At 39.2% G+C, this 16,246-nt stretch overlaps 1 protein-coding gene across 6 annotated transcripts in view; it reads right to left on the bottom strand.

Annotated features, from left to right (window-relative positions):
• LOC101797054 (transient receptor potential cation channel subfamily V member 6) overlaps positions 1-10,012 on the bottom strand; it is a 31,277-nt gene extending 21,265 nt beyond the window's left edge. For 3 of the 6 annotated variants that reach the window (XM_005016448.6, XM_005016446.6, XM_005016445.6), the window contains exon 1: positions 9,366-10,011. In XM_005016448.6, the coding sequence (XP_005016505.1) occupies positions 9,366-9,496 (131 nt within the window). In that variant the 5' untranslated portion in view covers positions 9,497-10,011. Of the gene's footprint in view, positions 1-9,365 lie in introns of all 6 variants that reach the window. The other 3 variants (XM_005016449.6, XM_005016447.6, XM_072043209.1) reach the window with 2 other exon arrangements.
• Between the last annotated feature and the right edge of the window lie 6,234 nt (positions 10,013-16,246).

The following is a 16,246-nucleotide window of genomic DNA, read 5'->3' on the forward strand; positions in this document are numbered from 1 at the left end:
CTCGTGAGTTTTAATTACGAAACAGCACGAGAATGCTTTCTCCAAATGGGTTAAATCCAGCTTTAGATCTGTGTTCAAATATAAGTTTTGTGCTTTTATCTTGCCCTGGTGATGTTTCCTTTCTCACTTTTTTGTGCACCCCCTAAGAGGGTTAGAGAGAGTGCTGATATTGTGCCAGCACTGCTTAGCAACAGACACAACACTGGTGTGATAACACTGCAGTTCTAGCTATAAGTGCAGAGCACAGCAGTGTATAGGCTGCTGCAGGGAAAGTTAACATCCCAGCCAGACCCAGTACAGTAGTTGAATCGCACTTTTCTTTGTTCACTGAACATGTGGTATATTTGAGCAGGAAGAAACCAAATGAGGTTTAATAAGAGCAAGTGTAGAATCCTGCACCTGGGAAGGAACAACCCGAAGTATCAGTACAAGCTGGGGGACAACCTACTGGAGAGGAGCTCTGCAGAGAAGGACCTGGGAGTCCTGGTGGACAACAGGTTGACCACGACTCAGCAGTGTGCCCTCATAGCCAAGAGGGCTAATGGGATCCTGGTGTGCATTAAAAGGAGCATGGCCAGCAGGTCAAGGGAGGTGATCCTCCCCCTCTACTCTGCCCTGGTCAGGCCTCACCTGGAGTACTATGTCCAGTTTTGGGCTCCCCAGTACAAAAAAGGCAGGGATCTCCTGGAAAGAGTCCAGCAGAGGGCCACAAAGATGATACCTGGATGCCTGGATGCCTGGAGCATCTCCCCTATGAGGAAAGGCTGAGAGACCTGGGTCTGTTCATCCTGGAGAAAAGAAGACTAAGAGAGGATCTTATCAATGTTTATAAATACCTGAGGTGTGGGAGACAGAGGGATTTGGCCAACCTCTTTTCAGTGGTCTGTGGGGACAGGACAAGGGGCAATGGCCATGAAATGGAGCACAGGATGTTCTGCACCAACATGCAAAAGAACTTCTTCATGGTAAGGGTGATGGATCACTGGAACAGGCTGCCCAGGGAGGTTGTGGAGTCTCCTCTGGAGATATTCAAGGCCTGTCTGGACACCTACCTGGCCAGCCTGCTCTAAAGAACCTGCTTTGGCAGAGGGGTTGGACCCAATGATCTCTTGACATCCCTTCCAACCCCTACAATTCTGTGATTCTGTGATCTTGTCTCTGCTATCTCAAAGTACAGATTTTTAATTTATTCTTAATCACGTAGCATGGCTCAGGTGATGTAATGTGTGAAGTGGAATAAGTCTAACTTCAGCCCTCTTTTTCCTACCAGCCAGATTATGTTATTTTACCACAGTATAATAACAACCTACAGTGGACTACATACTAGGACACACACGTGAAAAAAAAATAATAATAATATAAAAAAAAACATGTGGGACAACTACATTGGTCAAACCATAAACCCATAAACTTGAAGAAATATTCAATGCTTTCTCCTTGTGATGCCACCAATTTTTTCCTTGCATTCTGGTATTATTTAGCTGTAGGTTTTGGGCATGTAGTATACAGAGCAAATACAAAATGCATTTTGCTTTAGTTGATTACACTGACATTAGAATACATTATGAATATAACTCTATTGTAAGCCACAAGATAGCCCACATCAGAGAGAGAGAGAGATGCCTATGGCATAAGATGTTTTATCAGAACTTGTGCTTATTAGGATAATTTAATAACAAAGTCATAGTAAAACAAGCAACATAAATTCTGTGGCTTATGGATATATATATTTCTTGCTTTAGATTATTCTTTTAAATGCAATACTATAGACTCTTGAAGCAGAAATAATTCTTTAATATGAAGTTTTTTCTGAATTTAATCCACCTGAAATATGTGAATTCTGCACAGCTTTACAGCAGAAGGAGACTGAAACACCGAGACAAAAGCAAAACAAAAAGAAGTATCAGGAATCCACAGATAAATAGGAATCATACGAATAACTGTGAACTAATGGGTACAGGCTATAGGTAAAGTCAGCACAAATTCAATAAAATACAATAAAAGTAACATTTCCTATTACCAACAGCATCCTATTTTCTAAATCAGTAGAAACTAGGCTAGAAAAACAGTAGAAGTTAAGAAGAAATAGAATAGAAGAATTCTTAACTTCTAAAGAATAGAAGTTAAGAAATTCAGAATATAAAGAACCAAACTGAACAAACCATGGAGTCATTCTGACATATTTTTTTTGTGTCCTTCGAATTCTTGGCCTTGCTGCTCTGAGAAGTATTACTTTTTTAGCTTACTCATGTGTTAGTTGCGTTAGCTGCTAATTATATGACGAGAACATGACATCCAGGATCAGGCAAATAGGGATAAAATAAAGTAGCACTTTGAGCAAATGTTATAAATTTCAATGTCACTAAAGCAAACTTGCCACCTCTGCCAGTATTTTGGTTGAGGAAGACTGTTTTCCTGGAGAACTTAACTTTCAGAGGCAGGAAGTGGGAAGAAGGTGGGGTTTTCCATAGTATAAACAACGCTACAATTAATTTGTTGATGCTTTACTGGGTAGGCATTTATCCCTCAAATGACCTCAGAGAGGAGGAAAGATTGGGCAAGAGACAATGTGGGAGGACACAAACACAACACCTTTCCCAAAAAACTCTCCAAAGCCCATGTAAACAACTAGTTAAATTAGAAGCCTGCTAAGAGGTTGACACCTAATAAACAATGTACTCAGCTTTCAGAAATCTAGGGGAAAATTGTCAAAACTCCCTACTTGTAGGGATCTCCAACTGGGGTCAGAGAATTGGAGATCACAGGCCAAATAGCAAGCTGGTGATGAACCCAGGATTGTTGGTAAATGTCATAGCACACTGCCTGTGATGTCTCAAAAGTCCATGACATATGTTTATACCATATGCTTCTACTATCATTTAGTTTTCAGACCTCTAATTGGAGAAGTATTTTACTCTCATTTAAAACATACTATCATAACTGTCAACTCATTTTTAATAAGTTTAATGAATTACAGCAATGTGCTGAGCATATAAATGTTGACAAATAGATGACACCGATTTAAAAAAAAAAAAAAAACGAACCTAGAACTTTCAAATATTTGAATATATTGAACTGCTTAAAAAAACAGTTCTGCAGTTCTGCATATTTGGCCAATTTTATTCCTGATCCATTATGAACAGGATGAATTTTACATATTACAACTCTAGTTTCTGTGTTAAAGCAGCAGGAAAGTAAATAAATAAATAAATAAATAAATAAATAAATAAATAAAAACTTGGTCTCTTAACAGAGCTTCTGACAGTACATGCTTAGTTTCTATAAAGTACCATTATGCCACCAGACAGATTTCAAAGATGATTCAGAGGCATATTTAGACACATATTTAGAGAGAAGATAATTCAGCACATCTAAGTGAATCTGCTGTTCTAAATCATTCCTTTAATCAACTATGGAATCAAGGGACACTAAGCTCTTACTTTATCCATTTACTTTAGATATGTAACACCAAGTAGTGCTGATGTTGCCTTATACGCTACAATAGTAGCTGCCTGGAAGCACACACGTGTTCTTCTTACTGAGCCAAGCTGTAGCTGTCTTGAGATACTTGGTGAGTGTTGGTGTTGAGACAGTGGAACGGGTTGTCCAGAAAAGTAGTGGATGCCTGATCCCTGGAAGTGGTCAAGGTCTGGTTGGATAGGGGTTTGAGCAACCTAATCTAGTAGAAGATGTCTCTGCTCATGGAAGGTGGGATGGAGCTAAATGATCTTTAAAAGTCTTTTCCAACCCTAAGTATTCTATGATTACTATAAGTCAATTTTCTTAATAGATAGTGAGATGCTCAGGAAGCTGTGAGTTGTTTTTCAATATAGGTAAGGCCAAAATCAGGAACACCCAAAAATCCATTGTGAAACAAAGGGAAGATAGAATGTAGGTCATCTGCTGACTGAGAGAGTCATGTAAAATAGTTTTAAATGAGATTAAGGATTTCACAAACACTTTCTGATGGCAACATGTATCCTTCTGGATTAATGGCTTCCTAAGTACTTCTTTTAGAGTGCATCCTGCTCATTGCATTTCAGAGGAATACAAGAACTCCATAAATCTTATCTCTACTTTAAAAATAGGAATTTAGATTCATAGGGTTATCATTTGAAAAATTAAAGAATTATGCTAAATATGTGAACTGTTTGGAAAACCCACAATCTGAAACTTTTTTTTTCAAAACTGGGCTCACTTGAGGTGTAATGAAGCATTTGTTTCTCCTCCTTTCTTCCCTTCTCAGATTCTACTTCTTAAGTCATTCCCATTATGGAGATTTCCTATTGTATGCTACAGTTTAAGATTGGCATCTGCTAGCTTCATGCATTATCCCTACACCTATGTCAGCTACAGAGAGTCTAAAGCAGTTCTTTGTAAATTGGCTATAAATTCATCTGCAGGATATTATTTCAACTTCCCCTGTCACGTTCAGATTGTCCACGATAAACACTTCATTATGGTATGGCCAAAGAAAATTCATCTTCACACTCCCTTCTGCTGCATGCTTTTGTGAATATATGCACATCATTACAAGAGCAGTGGATTGCTTATAGAGGAACTAATCAGCCAGAAAGAGGATCAATCTAACTGGATGCTAAAGACTGAGATATAAAGTAACAGTACAAAGTGAACAAGAGACAGATGATAGGGGCTTGGATAAGCAATACAGAAGCAGGGGCAGCAAATTCTAAACTCTTGTGCATCTATGTTGAAGCCCTTTCAGCTGTCAGTAAAAAGAGAACTCTAGAAATAAATGAAATGGGTTACTAACTAATAAAGTTACTAGACAAAAAAAAAACAAAGATATTTAAGCTGTCTTCTTCACTGAGTAGCAATCTTGTTCAGTCAGTTCCAGCAAGGCTATCTCCTACCTTTCTTTTTTCTTTTTTTCTTTTTTTTAAATCTGTGTCTGTGAGCACCCCAAAAATACTCTCTTGCTAGAATTGGATTAATAGTTCATCAGAGGTTACTTTTTATTATCACTAAATTATTTATTTTAAAAGCAAAACAAAACAAAAAAAGGTTATCTGAAACGCAACCTCTCCCTGCATCAGAACTTCCAACCTTCTTCACAAATGTTTTTCTTTTATTTCAGTTGTGTTCCTCACTGTGTCTAACTGCTTTTCTCTATCTATTTCTTAATTTGTTCTTTTTATAGGTAAATAACTTCCAAAAATCAATGAGTCTAAGCCATATCTTAGGCACTCATGCCAAATGCGCACTTGTTTGTATATTGAGAGTTCTGGAGGACCTTTACACCAACGCAATTGAAGTATTTTGTTTTCCATTATTAGACTGAAAAATTCCATCAGGATGAAGGTGTAATAGTATAAGAAAAAAAAAAAAAAAATCATGCCTTTGACTTAATTTTACATGTAGCAGCAAAATTTTTTCAACAGACTGCTCTTTGCATCTTGACTACTCAGAACTGTTACTGAACAGTATTACAGGTAGAACTGGAATCTTCTTTTCACTGTGAAGACATCTTTTGAAGCAAAGGAACCAATTAATATTGACAGGCATTGTGGATTTTAAGACAGGAGAGTTGTATGTTAATTTGTGCATTGAAAACTCAGTAATGTTGTTTAGACTGAAGAAAAAAGAAAAGAAAAAACATCTCTTATGCACAACCCACCTGGCAAAGATTTGTCTAGAAGATGAAGGCTTTCTGTGTCCCCATACAACTCTTAAGCAAACCAATTCAACAGCATTAAACTGACCTAACTTTTATTTGTGCCATGTTTGTTTTCACAGGAGTCAAAGCACTTTACTAAAGCACCTGTGAGACTGAACAACCACAAAAAGATTTGGCAACTAAAGGGATTATAAAGCTTTCATTTCGGCATGGTTGGAGTGACTTCTGCCAGTTATGCAAAGCTAGCTCCTTGCAAGTTATGTGAATTGGTCCAAGCTCCTCTAATACATTGTTTCTCATAGCACAGATTTCTATAATTAATTGATGTGTAAAAGGGCTTTGATAATTCTGTTGAAATGTATCACACAAATTAAATGTTTTATTGTTATTAGAATAATTAAGTCTCACAGCATCCCAGGAAAGTCAGGTGATACCAGTAATTCCTGAGAAACACCTGGGAAACACACATAAAATAGATGATATATCAATCCAAATTACAGAGGCAGGCAATAGCAGAAAAAAAAATAAAACTTAATAGTATGGGTCCATGTATTCAATTGCTTTAATTTATTGCTTGATTATTTTTGATAAACAGTGTAATTCTTATACTGTGGAGTTTAAAAAATTACATGCTAGGAAGATTCTGTTCATATTTACTTAGAACATTTTACACTGAAAGCCAGATAAAAACAAACAAAACAAAAGCCATCCAACCAAAGACTCTTATAGTTTCTGGGAGATGTGTTAAGCTGTGACAGGCACGTGACTCCTCTTCACCTTTATCAGGCCTGCATTTTCATAAATATTTCTCTCTTTATTCAATCCATGATTATGAACCATGTTGGTTCTTCATTGTTACTGTTGTTTTAATATTCATAATGTTCATATGCTCCAGGCTATTCAAATCCAATAGATTAATTCCAAATTCTATAATACACATATGAGCTGTGACCTCCATCTTCAGGACACCGCACTGAGCTACAAGCTTGTTAAGGAGATTCTTGAATTGGAAAAGACCAGTAGAGTAAGGCATAATAACCTCTAAAGTCCTCTCTATTAGAAGGAGTTTGTATCACATTTCCTGAACGTGGATGTCACTTTGGGAAATGTTATACAGTGCAGGATTAAGCAAAAAAAAAAAAAACCTCACTGTGGATAATGCTGAGACCAAATTCCAGTAAGATTCAATGAACTAATACACATGATGAAGGAGAATAAACAGCAACACCAGTGAAGGTGAGAACTACCAAAACAGTAGGTTTTATCAGTATTAATTGTGAGACAGTAAAATGCATTCTTCTTCTAGTGCAGAATCATGACACGCAGAATTATGAATTCAGAACACAGTAGAAAAGTAGTACCATATTTGCCACTGGCTTTCAATACGATAACAGTGGAATGTAATTGCTGCTTATTCCTGTGTGTATCCCTTGTGTTAGTGCCATTAACATTTAGATGAATTCAATCCGATGTCACAACACTGCAGTTCCCCGGAAGAAAATGACAAGATGAAGTAAAAACAGTCTTTGTTTACAGCAGTGTTTCCATATAAACAGAAGTTTTCTATGAGTAGATCCATACATAAATCACTACAGGAAGTTTTCTTTTTGTGTCTTTCTACCTGTACATAATTAAGAATACGAAAGCAATAAAAGTGATTCTAGTCCTTTGCAAAATGCTCCTTTTTGCTTTCTCAAAATCTGAGTATCTCTGGGGACAAAAACATGGCTGCCTAGGATGAAACAGAAATATAGAAAGGAAAGAGTAAGACAAGGGGAAGAAATGGTCCTGTCCCTCCTCAGGAAAAAAAAAAAAATATATATATATATATATATTGGCACCATGTTACTTTTGGGAAACACATACACCTAAAATTGGAGGGAAAAAATGTGTTTCCATGCAAGCCTCATTTCATGGACAGTGAAATCATATGAAGTACATGTGTTTTTACATAGATTTTTAGAAAGAAACACATAAGTGTTGTTTTGGGGACCAATGGGGTTTCACTATAATAATTGATAAGAAATTTATGATTTTTCTGTTTTTTGCTGTCAGAAGCAATGCACAAGATATTCATGGGCCTGCAGCATACAACTTATGAGAAAAGGTTGAGGGAGCTGGGCTCATTAGGCAAAGAGAAGGTTGAATGGCAATCCAATATCAGCCTACGTGAATAGGAGTGACAAAGAGGAAGGGGCCAAACCCTTCTTGGTAATAGCTAATTGGTAAACCATTTGGTTTGGCTACAACATCAAATGATGATTTCAGAAGTTCAGACTGAACACTAGGAAGAAAAAACAAACAAACAAAAACCAACACCAAAACAAAGAAACAAACAAAGAAACCCTCTAGCAGACAGAATACTACAACACTTTAACAGATTCCTAAAGAATCTCTGTCCTGGAAGGCTTTCAAGACACACACATAGCCAAAGTGGTGCGATTTAGTGTTGGCAATAAACCAGCTTTGAGTAGGTCGTTAGATTAGAAACCTCCAGAGGTCTCTTCTACATCTCTGTGATATAAAATTGTGAAGATAATGTTATAAATATAAAAATATTAATGTCTTTAGACTTTTATCTTGTATCTGTTCACTTGGAGATTACAGAGTCTGAGAATGTATTTTTCAGTTACTTATGATGTTATTCATAAATGTATACAAAGTTAAACACTTCAGAGTTCTATGGAGAAAATGTTGTTCCCACCCTCCCTTCCATTTTAAGTGTATTTATGTCTCACTGCTTTGAAATAAAATATCACAGGCCTTTGTTATTTTGTCAGAAGTTAAATGATGATGTGGAATTTCTTCCCCTAAAGACAGATAGGTACAGCTATTGCTGTAATAAAATTAGCCTACTTATTTCTATACATGTGTGTGTGTATACATATGTGCATACATGCATACACACAGATAGAACTCTGTCTCTTGAGCTCATTTTTCTAAGTTTCAGGGGAAAGAAAAACAAAAGACTAGAAGCAATTTTTGTTGTTTGACTACTGCAGACTTTGTGCATGCAGAAATAACAAGGAACAACAAAAAACAGATTCAGCTGGATTTCTGTGAATGCTCCTGCATCCCTGCCTGTGGAGGGAGCAACCTTGCACAACAGTAACAAACAGCCTTGATCCAGTATTTACATGTGAAAACACAAGCAATCTTCTTGATAACCGTATGGTCTAAGAGAATTCTCTCTGTGAGATGTAGGTAATGGCACCTGGTTGGAGGAATGAGAAATAGCAGTCAAACTGAGGAACTGAATGACCATCAGATTGTGGAACAATATTGCACCCATTCTACCAAACAGCAAGGGCAACCTTCAGAGAGACAGAAAGCAGAATCCCTGCAAAAAGCCATAATTTCAAACAAAGCTAACTGAAGTATAAATGCCACACACACTCTCAGTTAAAGCAAAACAAAATAAAAAACACTGCATGTGAGCTTTACCAGTGAAGAAGGAAAGTAAAAAACACATGTTATTAATTTGTGGGTGAAGCCCTGCACTCAGGGTAATTCAATGGAGATCTAGTAAATCCACTTGTGAAAGCAGATAAGATTGGAACTCCAGAAACATTCCACTTTGAAAGAAGAAGTCTGATAAAGAACAGTGCTTCAAGGTTTTTTAAAGCTTATTTACTGGCAGAAATGCCTAAGGGAAGAGAGTAAGAATGAGCTACAGGGAAAGAGCAGCAGAAGAAAGGGAAGGTGAGAATGATACAATACACTGTACCTTTTCTGCTGGAGTAAGTAGATTTCATCCAGATGTTTATCCCAGGATTTTTTGCCTTGCAGCTTCTGACTTAGTCCATTCCAGATCCGGTAATAGAAGGGCTTGCTATCACCAAATAAAGGTACCCCCATTGGATGTCACTTTTTCTTTCTTGCCTAGTTGTCTGAAAGCCAGCAATCCTCACTATGAAAACAGTCAGGTGAGGCTTCCTACAGGGCACCACTTGTCTGCCTTTGATCTGTTACACAGAGGACACTGTCCTTCAACTGCATCGGCTCATCAAAGTACATGTAACAACACAAAATAAAATCACTTCTCCCAAGCAGACCAGACCTCAAGCCTGATCAAGTATTTAGTTTCCAAAATAGCCCAACCCAAAGGTGTGTCTGATTTAGTAATAGCTCACCAGCAGCCTACACCTCACAAAGACCCTACACAGCAGTGAGGAAATCGGTATAGCATTGAAGTCCCATGTTTCTACTATTATTTTTTTTTCAATAGGCAAGAATTCAGAAGTAATCACTCTCCTTATGTACCTCTGAATTCCTCTGGAAAGCAATCTCAAAATAAACAGCTAAACGTGTAAGACAAAACACCTTTTAGCCGAGTGAACATGTGGGAACCTGCCCTAAAAGATACTGTGTACTGGGAAGGCGGTATAGAGGAGGACAAGGAGGACACACCTCCCATCCCAGCTGTCTGCAAATCCCATTAAAGACATAGTCATTACAGACTCCACCTTCTCTGTGTCAAACAAAATCACATCACTTCACCAGTTGGAAGGAGAGTTTATATAGATTAATGTGTAAATGTTTCATATTTCATTTTCCTTTGATTTTCTACAATCTCTCATTGTTTCTCCATGCTATTATTTGAGAAAGAACAGTCATCTCTTCAGAACTCTTGGTTTATTTATACCATGCCAGATTTCACATCTAAACTTTTGCAAGCTCATGATATATCTTGTTTGTAGAAACAGAAGTCACCACAATGAAAAAGAACAATGCTTCAATGCAAACTTGAGGAATTTCATCCAAAAATGTAAGATTCATTGAATTATCCAGTTTTAGGAGAAAGTGTCAGGTTAAATTGTCATTATGGGAAAAATGAATTCCTTGCTATATCAAGAGGTCAAAGCACAATACCAGCCAGATGTTGTAAGCAAAATGTTTTTTGTTATTTTGTTTTTTAAACAATATCACTAATACATCCCTTCTAGCATTCTTGGCATTGGGGGCGGGGGGGGGGGGGGAGGAGGGAGCAAACTATAGGAGGGGGGTGTGGGCAGGGAGCAACTCCACTCAAAGTTGAGCAAGATATTTAGATATTGAATAACTAAGTTGAGTGCTGTGGTAAAACAAACACAATCTCTATTTTCCTGGGTTGTTCTCCCAAGCAGAGAACACTTTCTATTGTCTCTCTTTGCAGGGTAAAGTCCCTGGAAGACTGCTATGAGCAGGGCAGGCAAGCAGTCACACATTATTCCCTCTTGTGGCCAGCAGTACTGCTGTCACCTAGATAGCTTCTCTAAGATAAAAGATGTAAATAACGTTCATCTAGCCAGTAGAGAACACAGATCTCAACTAGTCATGAAGGTAACAGTTGCAGCAGTCAAGGCAATTCAAACAATTGCAAACCAGTGTCTATGGTGGACTCCCTAAGTTGTCATGATAGGGGAGAGGCAGAGCTCATTACAGCTCACATGCTTCAGGCTGTTGTAAATCTGACTCAACAGTTTTCTTTTACCCACCAATATGAATGCAAAATCTTAATACTGCAAAATAGTGCTTTTTATAATTCATGATACAAGTCATTTCCAAAGTTAGGAGAATGTAGAGCTGGAAGATAGCCGAAATATGGAAGAATACTGGGCCTAAGACTTTCTAGTAGGTCATGGCCATACCTCTTAAGTACTGCTAAGCTGTAATTTTATTTTTTTTTATTTTTTTTTTAATAAATAAAACTAGGGACCTGATAAGGTGTAGTATTTGAGGGGTGTATTACAAATCTGTACATTTTCTGTGTATGTGGTTTCCCATACCACTGTATGGGTCTGTATACGCTTATACAGTTTTTGTCTACATGGTTTCCCAAACCAAGAGCTTGGTTATAGCTCTTGGTATTCCTTTCCATTGCTCCTGAGTCATACTGTGACTCTAATTCTCAAGGCCTCCCTTTAGCTCCTGACATCATTCTAGCTCTACATTGTTCTATAGGTGTTCCTTGCTTCAAGCTCCAACTGCAAAATGGGTCTTTATCCTGGATGTCTGTCATGCCTTTTCCTAGTGTCTTGACTTCTCTTGATTCTGACTTGAACTGTTCCTGTTTGATACTTCTGATTACTGGAATGTCCTGATTTCAGCTTAGCCCTACCAAAAGAATATGCGAGTTGATGTGAAAATCTCATATATACACTTTCTCTACTTTTCTATAGGCCATGAGTAGCAAAGTAAGCATGAAAAAATGCAAACACACACAAATGCAAACACAATCTGAATAAATGTGTTTCTTACACCACAGTGTCTAAAAACACAAAATTAGGAACAAAGTAGCAACAATGGAACAATGCTGGTTCTGTACAGTTCAGACACTCTGTGGTTCTAGGGGATATGTCAGAATTACATATGGCATGGTTAGCATGTGTTATCTTTTCTAGAGCTATAGACTGTTTAAGTAAGCCAATACATGGAAATACTTTAACCACATCCAGGGAACTCCCATTTTCTAACATACTTGCTACAAATACAAGAAAACAAGAACCTCGCTTTGACCACTGGGTATTGTCATGTTGCCACAAGCACTGCTTCATGCTTTTTTTCTTTTTAGATCATACTATATTTTCAACAATGACAGCATAAATCTGAATAGCCAAATACGAATGAACTGATTTCTGGTGACCATAGATCTAAAGTCAGCCTTTTCTATCAGCATGCCTGAAAAGACTACAGGAATAATTTGTACATACTCTCCATTTTTTTCCTCTGTTCTGCACACCTCTTCAGTTCCTTGTTTGTTTAAGATATAAATCAAAGTGTCTATTACCTAGCCTATTATGAAAGTAATTTCAGCACTAATGTAGAGACTGGCATGATTTGCAGAGTACATGGCATGGATTCCTTTCCTTCAGAATGGCCTTGACCCTTATATTCCATGTTCTCACAAAACTCCTGTTAAACCTCCTGGAAATTTTGAGTGCTGAAGATATGTAGGATTTAATACAATGTGTTTGTCTGGTGATAAATCAGGATAGGTGTGTGTTCTTTTTTCTTTTCTCTGGTTCTCAATTACAGGTTCCTTAGAGTGGGAAAACTATAAGAGTTGTGTGGTAAGAAAAAGGAAAGAAAAGAAAGGAAAAGAAAGGAAAAGGAAAGAAAAGAAAGGAAAAGAAGTGAAAAGAAAAGCGAAGCGAAGCGAAGCGAAGCGAAGCGAAGCGAAGCGAAGCGAAGCGAAGCGAAGCGAAAAGAAAAGAAAAGAAAAGAAAAGAAAAGAAAAGAAAAGAAAAGAAAAGAAAAGAAAAGAAAAGAAAAGAAAAGATCAGCTTTTATATTGCTTATGATGACCTGAAATTTCCTTCCATATTTGCCACCCAAATCCATGTTAAGCATCTGATAAACAACTTAAGTAGCATGATTAGAGCACATTACAGACATTGAGAAGCCAAGTTGTCTTGACTGGTCTAGCCAACCCATGTTGTCTATAGATAAACTTTGTCCCAGACTTTCTGCTTGGACAAATTTCAGCACAAATATTTGTCTGGTTTGCTGTCTTAGGGACACCTTCAGAACCACAAGTGCAAGGCCATTTCAGATGCTCTTATTCTTCCAATGCACATTTCTTTCTGTCTTGTTCCATATATTCTTTCTGACTTATATATATGCATAAACCTTAAAAATAAAATGTTCTATTTTTTGTTCCAATTCACAAACATCTTTTACCTTACCTCTCACAAAAGTTTGTTCTAAAAAAAAAAATTCCCACTTCAAAAATCACAAGAGAAAATTTATTGTTTCAACATTGGCGAAACAAAGTGCATGTATCTGCATAATAACATCTAGGCTACCTTCTTAAGACCAAGAGTGGAAGTGCAGCCTACAGCTATATTGTCTTTCAACATCCCTCTGTACATTTCTGCTTGTATTGTAATTTTTTGTCTGAAACAGTAGCACCTAAGAAAAGCACTCAGATGTGTGTTGCAAGGGAAAAGAATGACAGAAGCATGAATATATAAAAAAGCAATGAAAAATAACAGTTCCTGTGTACAGCACAGAACCCAGGACACAAAGCCAAGAACTGGATTGGACTCCAACAATTGAGCTGGACATCTGTGTACAGTCACAGGGCCACGATCTCATTGCTCACGGAGACATGGTGGGACAGCTCGCATGACTGGAATGCTGCCATGGAAGTCTATGTCCTCTTTAGGAAAGGCAAACTGGGGAAGCAAGGGGGAGGAGTTGCCCTTTATGTGAGAGAGCAATTACAGCATAACCAGCTCCACCTAGGGGAGGGCAAAGGATGAGTGGAAAGCTTGTGGGTGAGAATTAAAGGGTGGGCTGGCATGGGGGACACTGTTATGGTGGTGTACTAAATCAGGATTGGTGCATCCCTAAGAGTAGGAAATCAGGGAAGTGGGGCAGGAGACCTGTGTGGATAAGCAAGGTCACCAACAAGATCAAAAGGGAGAGGAAGGTCTATGAAATGTGAAAAAAGGGCCTGTCCCCTTGGGAGGAGTATAGGAGTATTGTCAGGGCCTGCAGGGATGTGACAAGGCTAAAACCCACATGGAGATGAAGCTGACAAAGGAGATAAAGTATAATTAAAAGTTTTTTGGTTTTTGTTTTTTGTTTGTTTTTTTTTTTAAGTATGTAAACAGAAAAAGGAAGACTAAGGATAATGTGGGTCCCCTGCTGAATGAGGTGGGTGTCCTGGTAATTGGGAACGCTGAGAAGGTGGAGATACTGAATTCCTTCTTTGATTCAGTCTTTGCTTCAAAGACTACCCCCTCCCTCCCACTGGACTTCTGGACCCTGGAGGGAGGAGAAACAGTCTGGGAAATGGAGACCTCCCCTGTGTTTGAGGAGGGCGTGGTTCGGGAGCTTCTGAGTGGTATCAACACACACAAACCCATGGGCCCCAAAGGGATGCATCCACGTGTGCTGAGGGAGCTAGCAGAGGTTTTTGCCAAACCGCTTTCTATCCTCTTGAAAAGTCTTGGAGATCAGGAGAGATGCATGAAGACTGGAGGATAGCCAACGTCACTCCGGTCTTCAAGAAGGGCAAGAAGGAGGATCTGGGAAACTACAGGCCAGTCAGTCTCACCTCTGTCCCTGAAAAGGTGTTGGAACAGCTTGTTCTGGATGCCATCTCTAAGCAATTGGAAGAGAAGAAGGTTATGAGGAGTAGTCAGCATGGATTCACCAAGGGGAAGTCATGCTAGACCAACCTCATTGCCTTCTATGATGGCATCACCAGCTGGGTAGATGGGAGAGAGCAGTGGATGTCATCTACCTTGACTTTAGCAAGGCTTTCGATACTGTCTCCCATGACATCCTACTAACAAAGCTGAGAAAGTGTGGGATAGATGAGTGGGCAGCAAGGTGGGTTGAGAACTGGCTGACTGGCTGAGCTCACTAGGTGGTGATTGGTAGCACAGAGTCTGTCTGGAGACCTGTGACTAGTGGTGTTTCCCAGTGTTGGGTCTGGTCTTGTTCACAACTTCATCGATGACCTTGATGAAGGAATAGTGTCTGCCCTCAGCAACTACACCGATGATACAAAGCTGGGAGGAGTGGCCAAAATGGCAGAAGGCTGTGCTGCCATTCAGTGAGACCTGGACAGGCTGGAGAGCTGGGCAGGAGGAAACTAGATAAGGTTTAACAAAAGCAAGTGTAGAGTCTTGCACCTGGGAAGGAAAACCGCATGTATCAGTACAGGCTGGGGGATGACCTGCTGAAAAGGAGCTCTGCAGAGAAGGACCTGGGGGTCCTGGTGGATGACAGGTTGGCCATGAGCCAGCAGTGTGCCCTGCTGTCCAAAAAGGACAATGGGATCCTGGACTGCATTAAAAGGAACATGGCCAGCAGGTCAAGGAATGTGATCCTTCCCCTCTACTCTGCCCTGGTCAGGCCTCACCTGGAGTACTATGTCCAGTTTTGGGCTCCCCAGTACAAAAAAGGCAGGGATCTCCTGGAAAGAGTCCAGCAGAGGGCCACAAAGATGATACAGGGCTTGGAGCATCTCCCCTATGAGGAAAGGCTGAGAGACCTGGGTCTGTTCATCCTGGAGAAAAGAAGACTGAGAGAGGATCTTATCAATGTTTATAAATATCTGAGGTGTGGGAGACAGAGGGGTTTGGCCAAACTCTTTTCAGTAGTTTGTGGGGACAGGACAAGGGGCAACGACCACAAGATGGAGCACAGGATGTTCTGCACCAACACGCAAAAGAACTTCTTCACAGTGAGGAGCAGAGAACACTGGAACAGGTGGTCCAGGGAGGCTGTGGAGTCTCCTTCTCTCGAGATACTCAAGACCCGACTGGATGCCTACCTGCTCTGGGGAACCTGCTTTGGCAGGGGGGTTGGACCCAATGATCTCTCGAGGTCACTTCCAACCGCTGCAATTCTGTGATTCTGTGATCCTGCAACTTGTGAGGCCATCAGTAAGTAGTAGTGCAGGTATTCCATGTATACCATGGATAATCTTCTATCTGAAAAAGCTGTAATAACAACTAGCCAGCAACTGCTTAGCGTATTACAGATATGTCAGGGAATCCTGATGGACTGTGATATTTCCAGTCATTCAAGTTACAGCATCTTACTTGAGTAGCAAAGCAAAACAAAGTTTTAGAGGAGTGTATGCAAATGTACAGTGTTATGTACAGT

This window comes from Anas platyrhynchos, chromosome 1 (assembly GCF_047663525.1).
Source record: "Anas platyrhynchos isolate ZD024472 breed Pekin duck chromosome 1, IASCAAS_PekinDuck_T2T, whole genome shotgun sequence".
NCBI classification, from domain to species: Eukaryota; Metazoa; Chordata; class Aves; order Anseriformes; family Anatidae; genus Anas; species Anas platyrhynchos.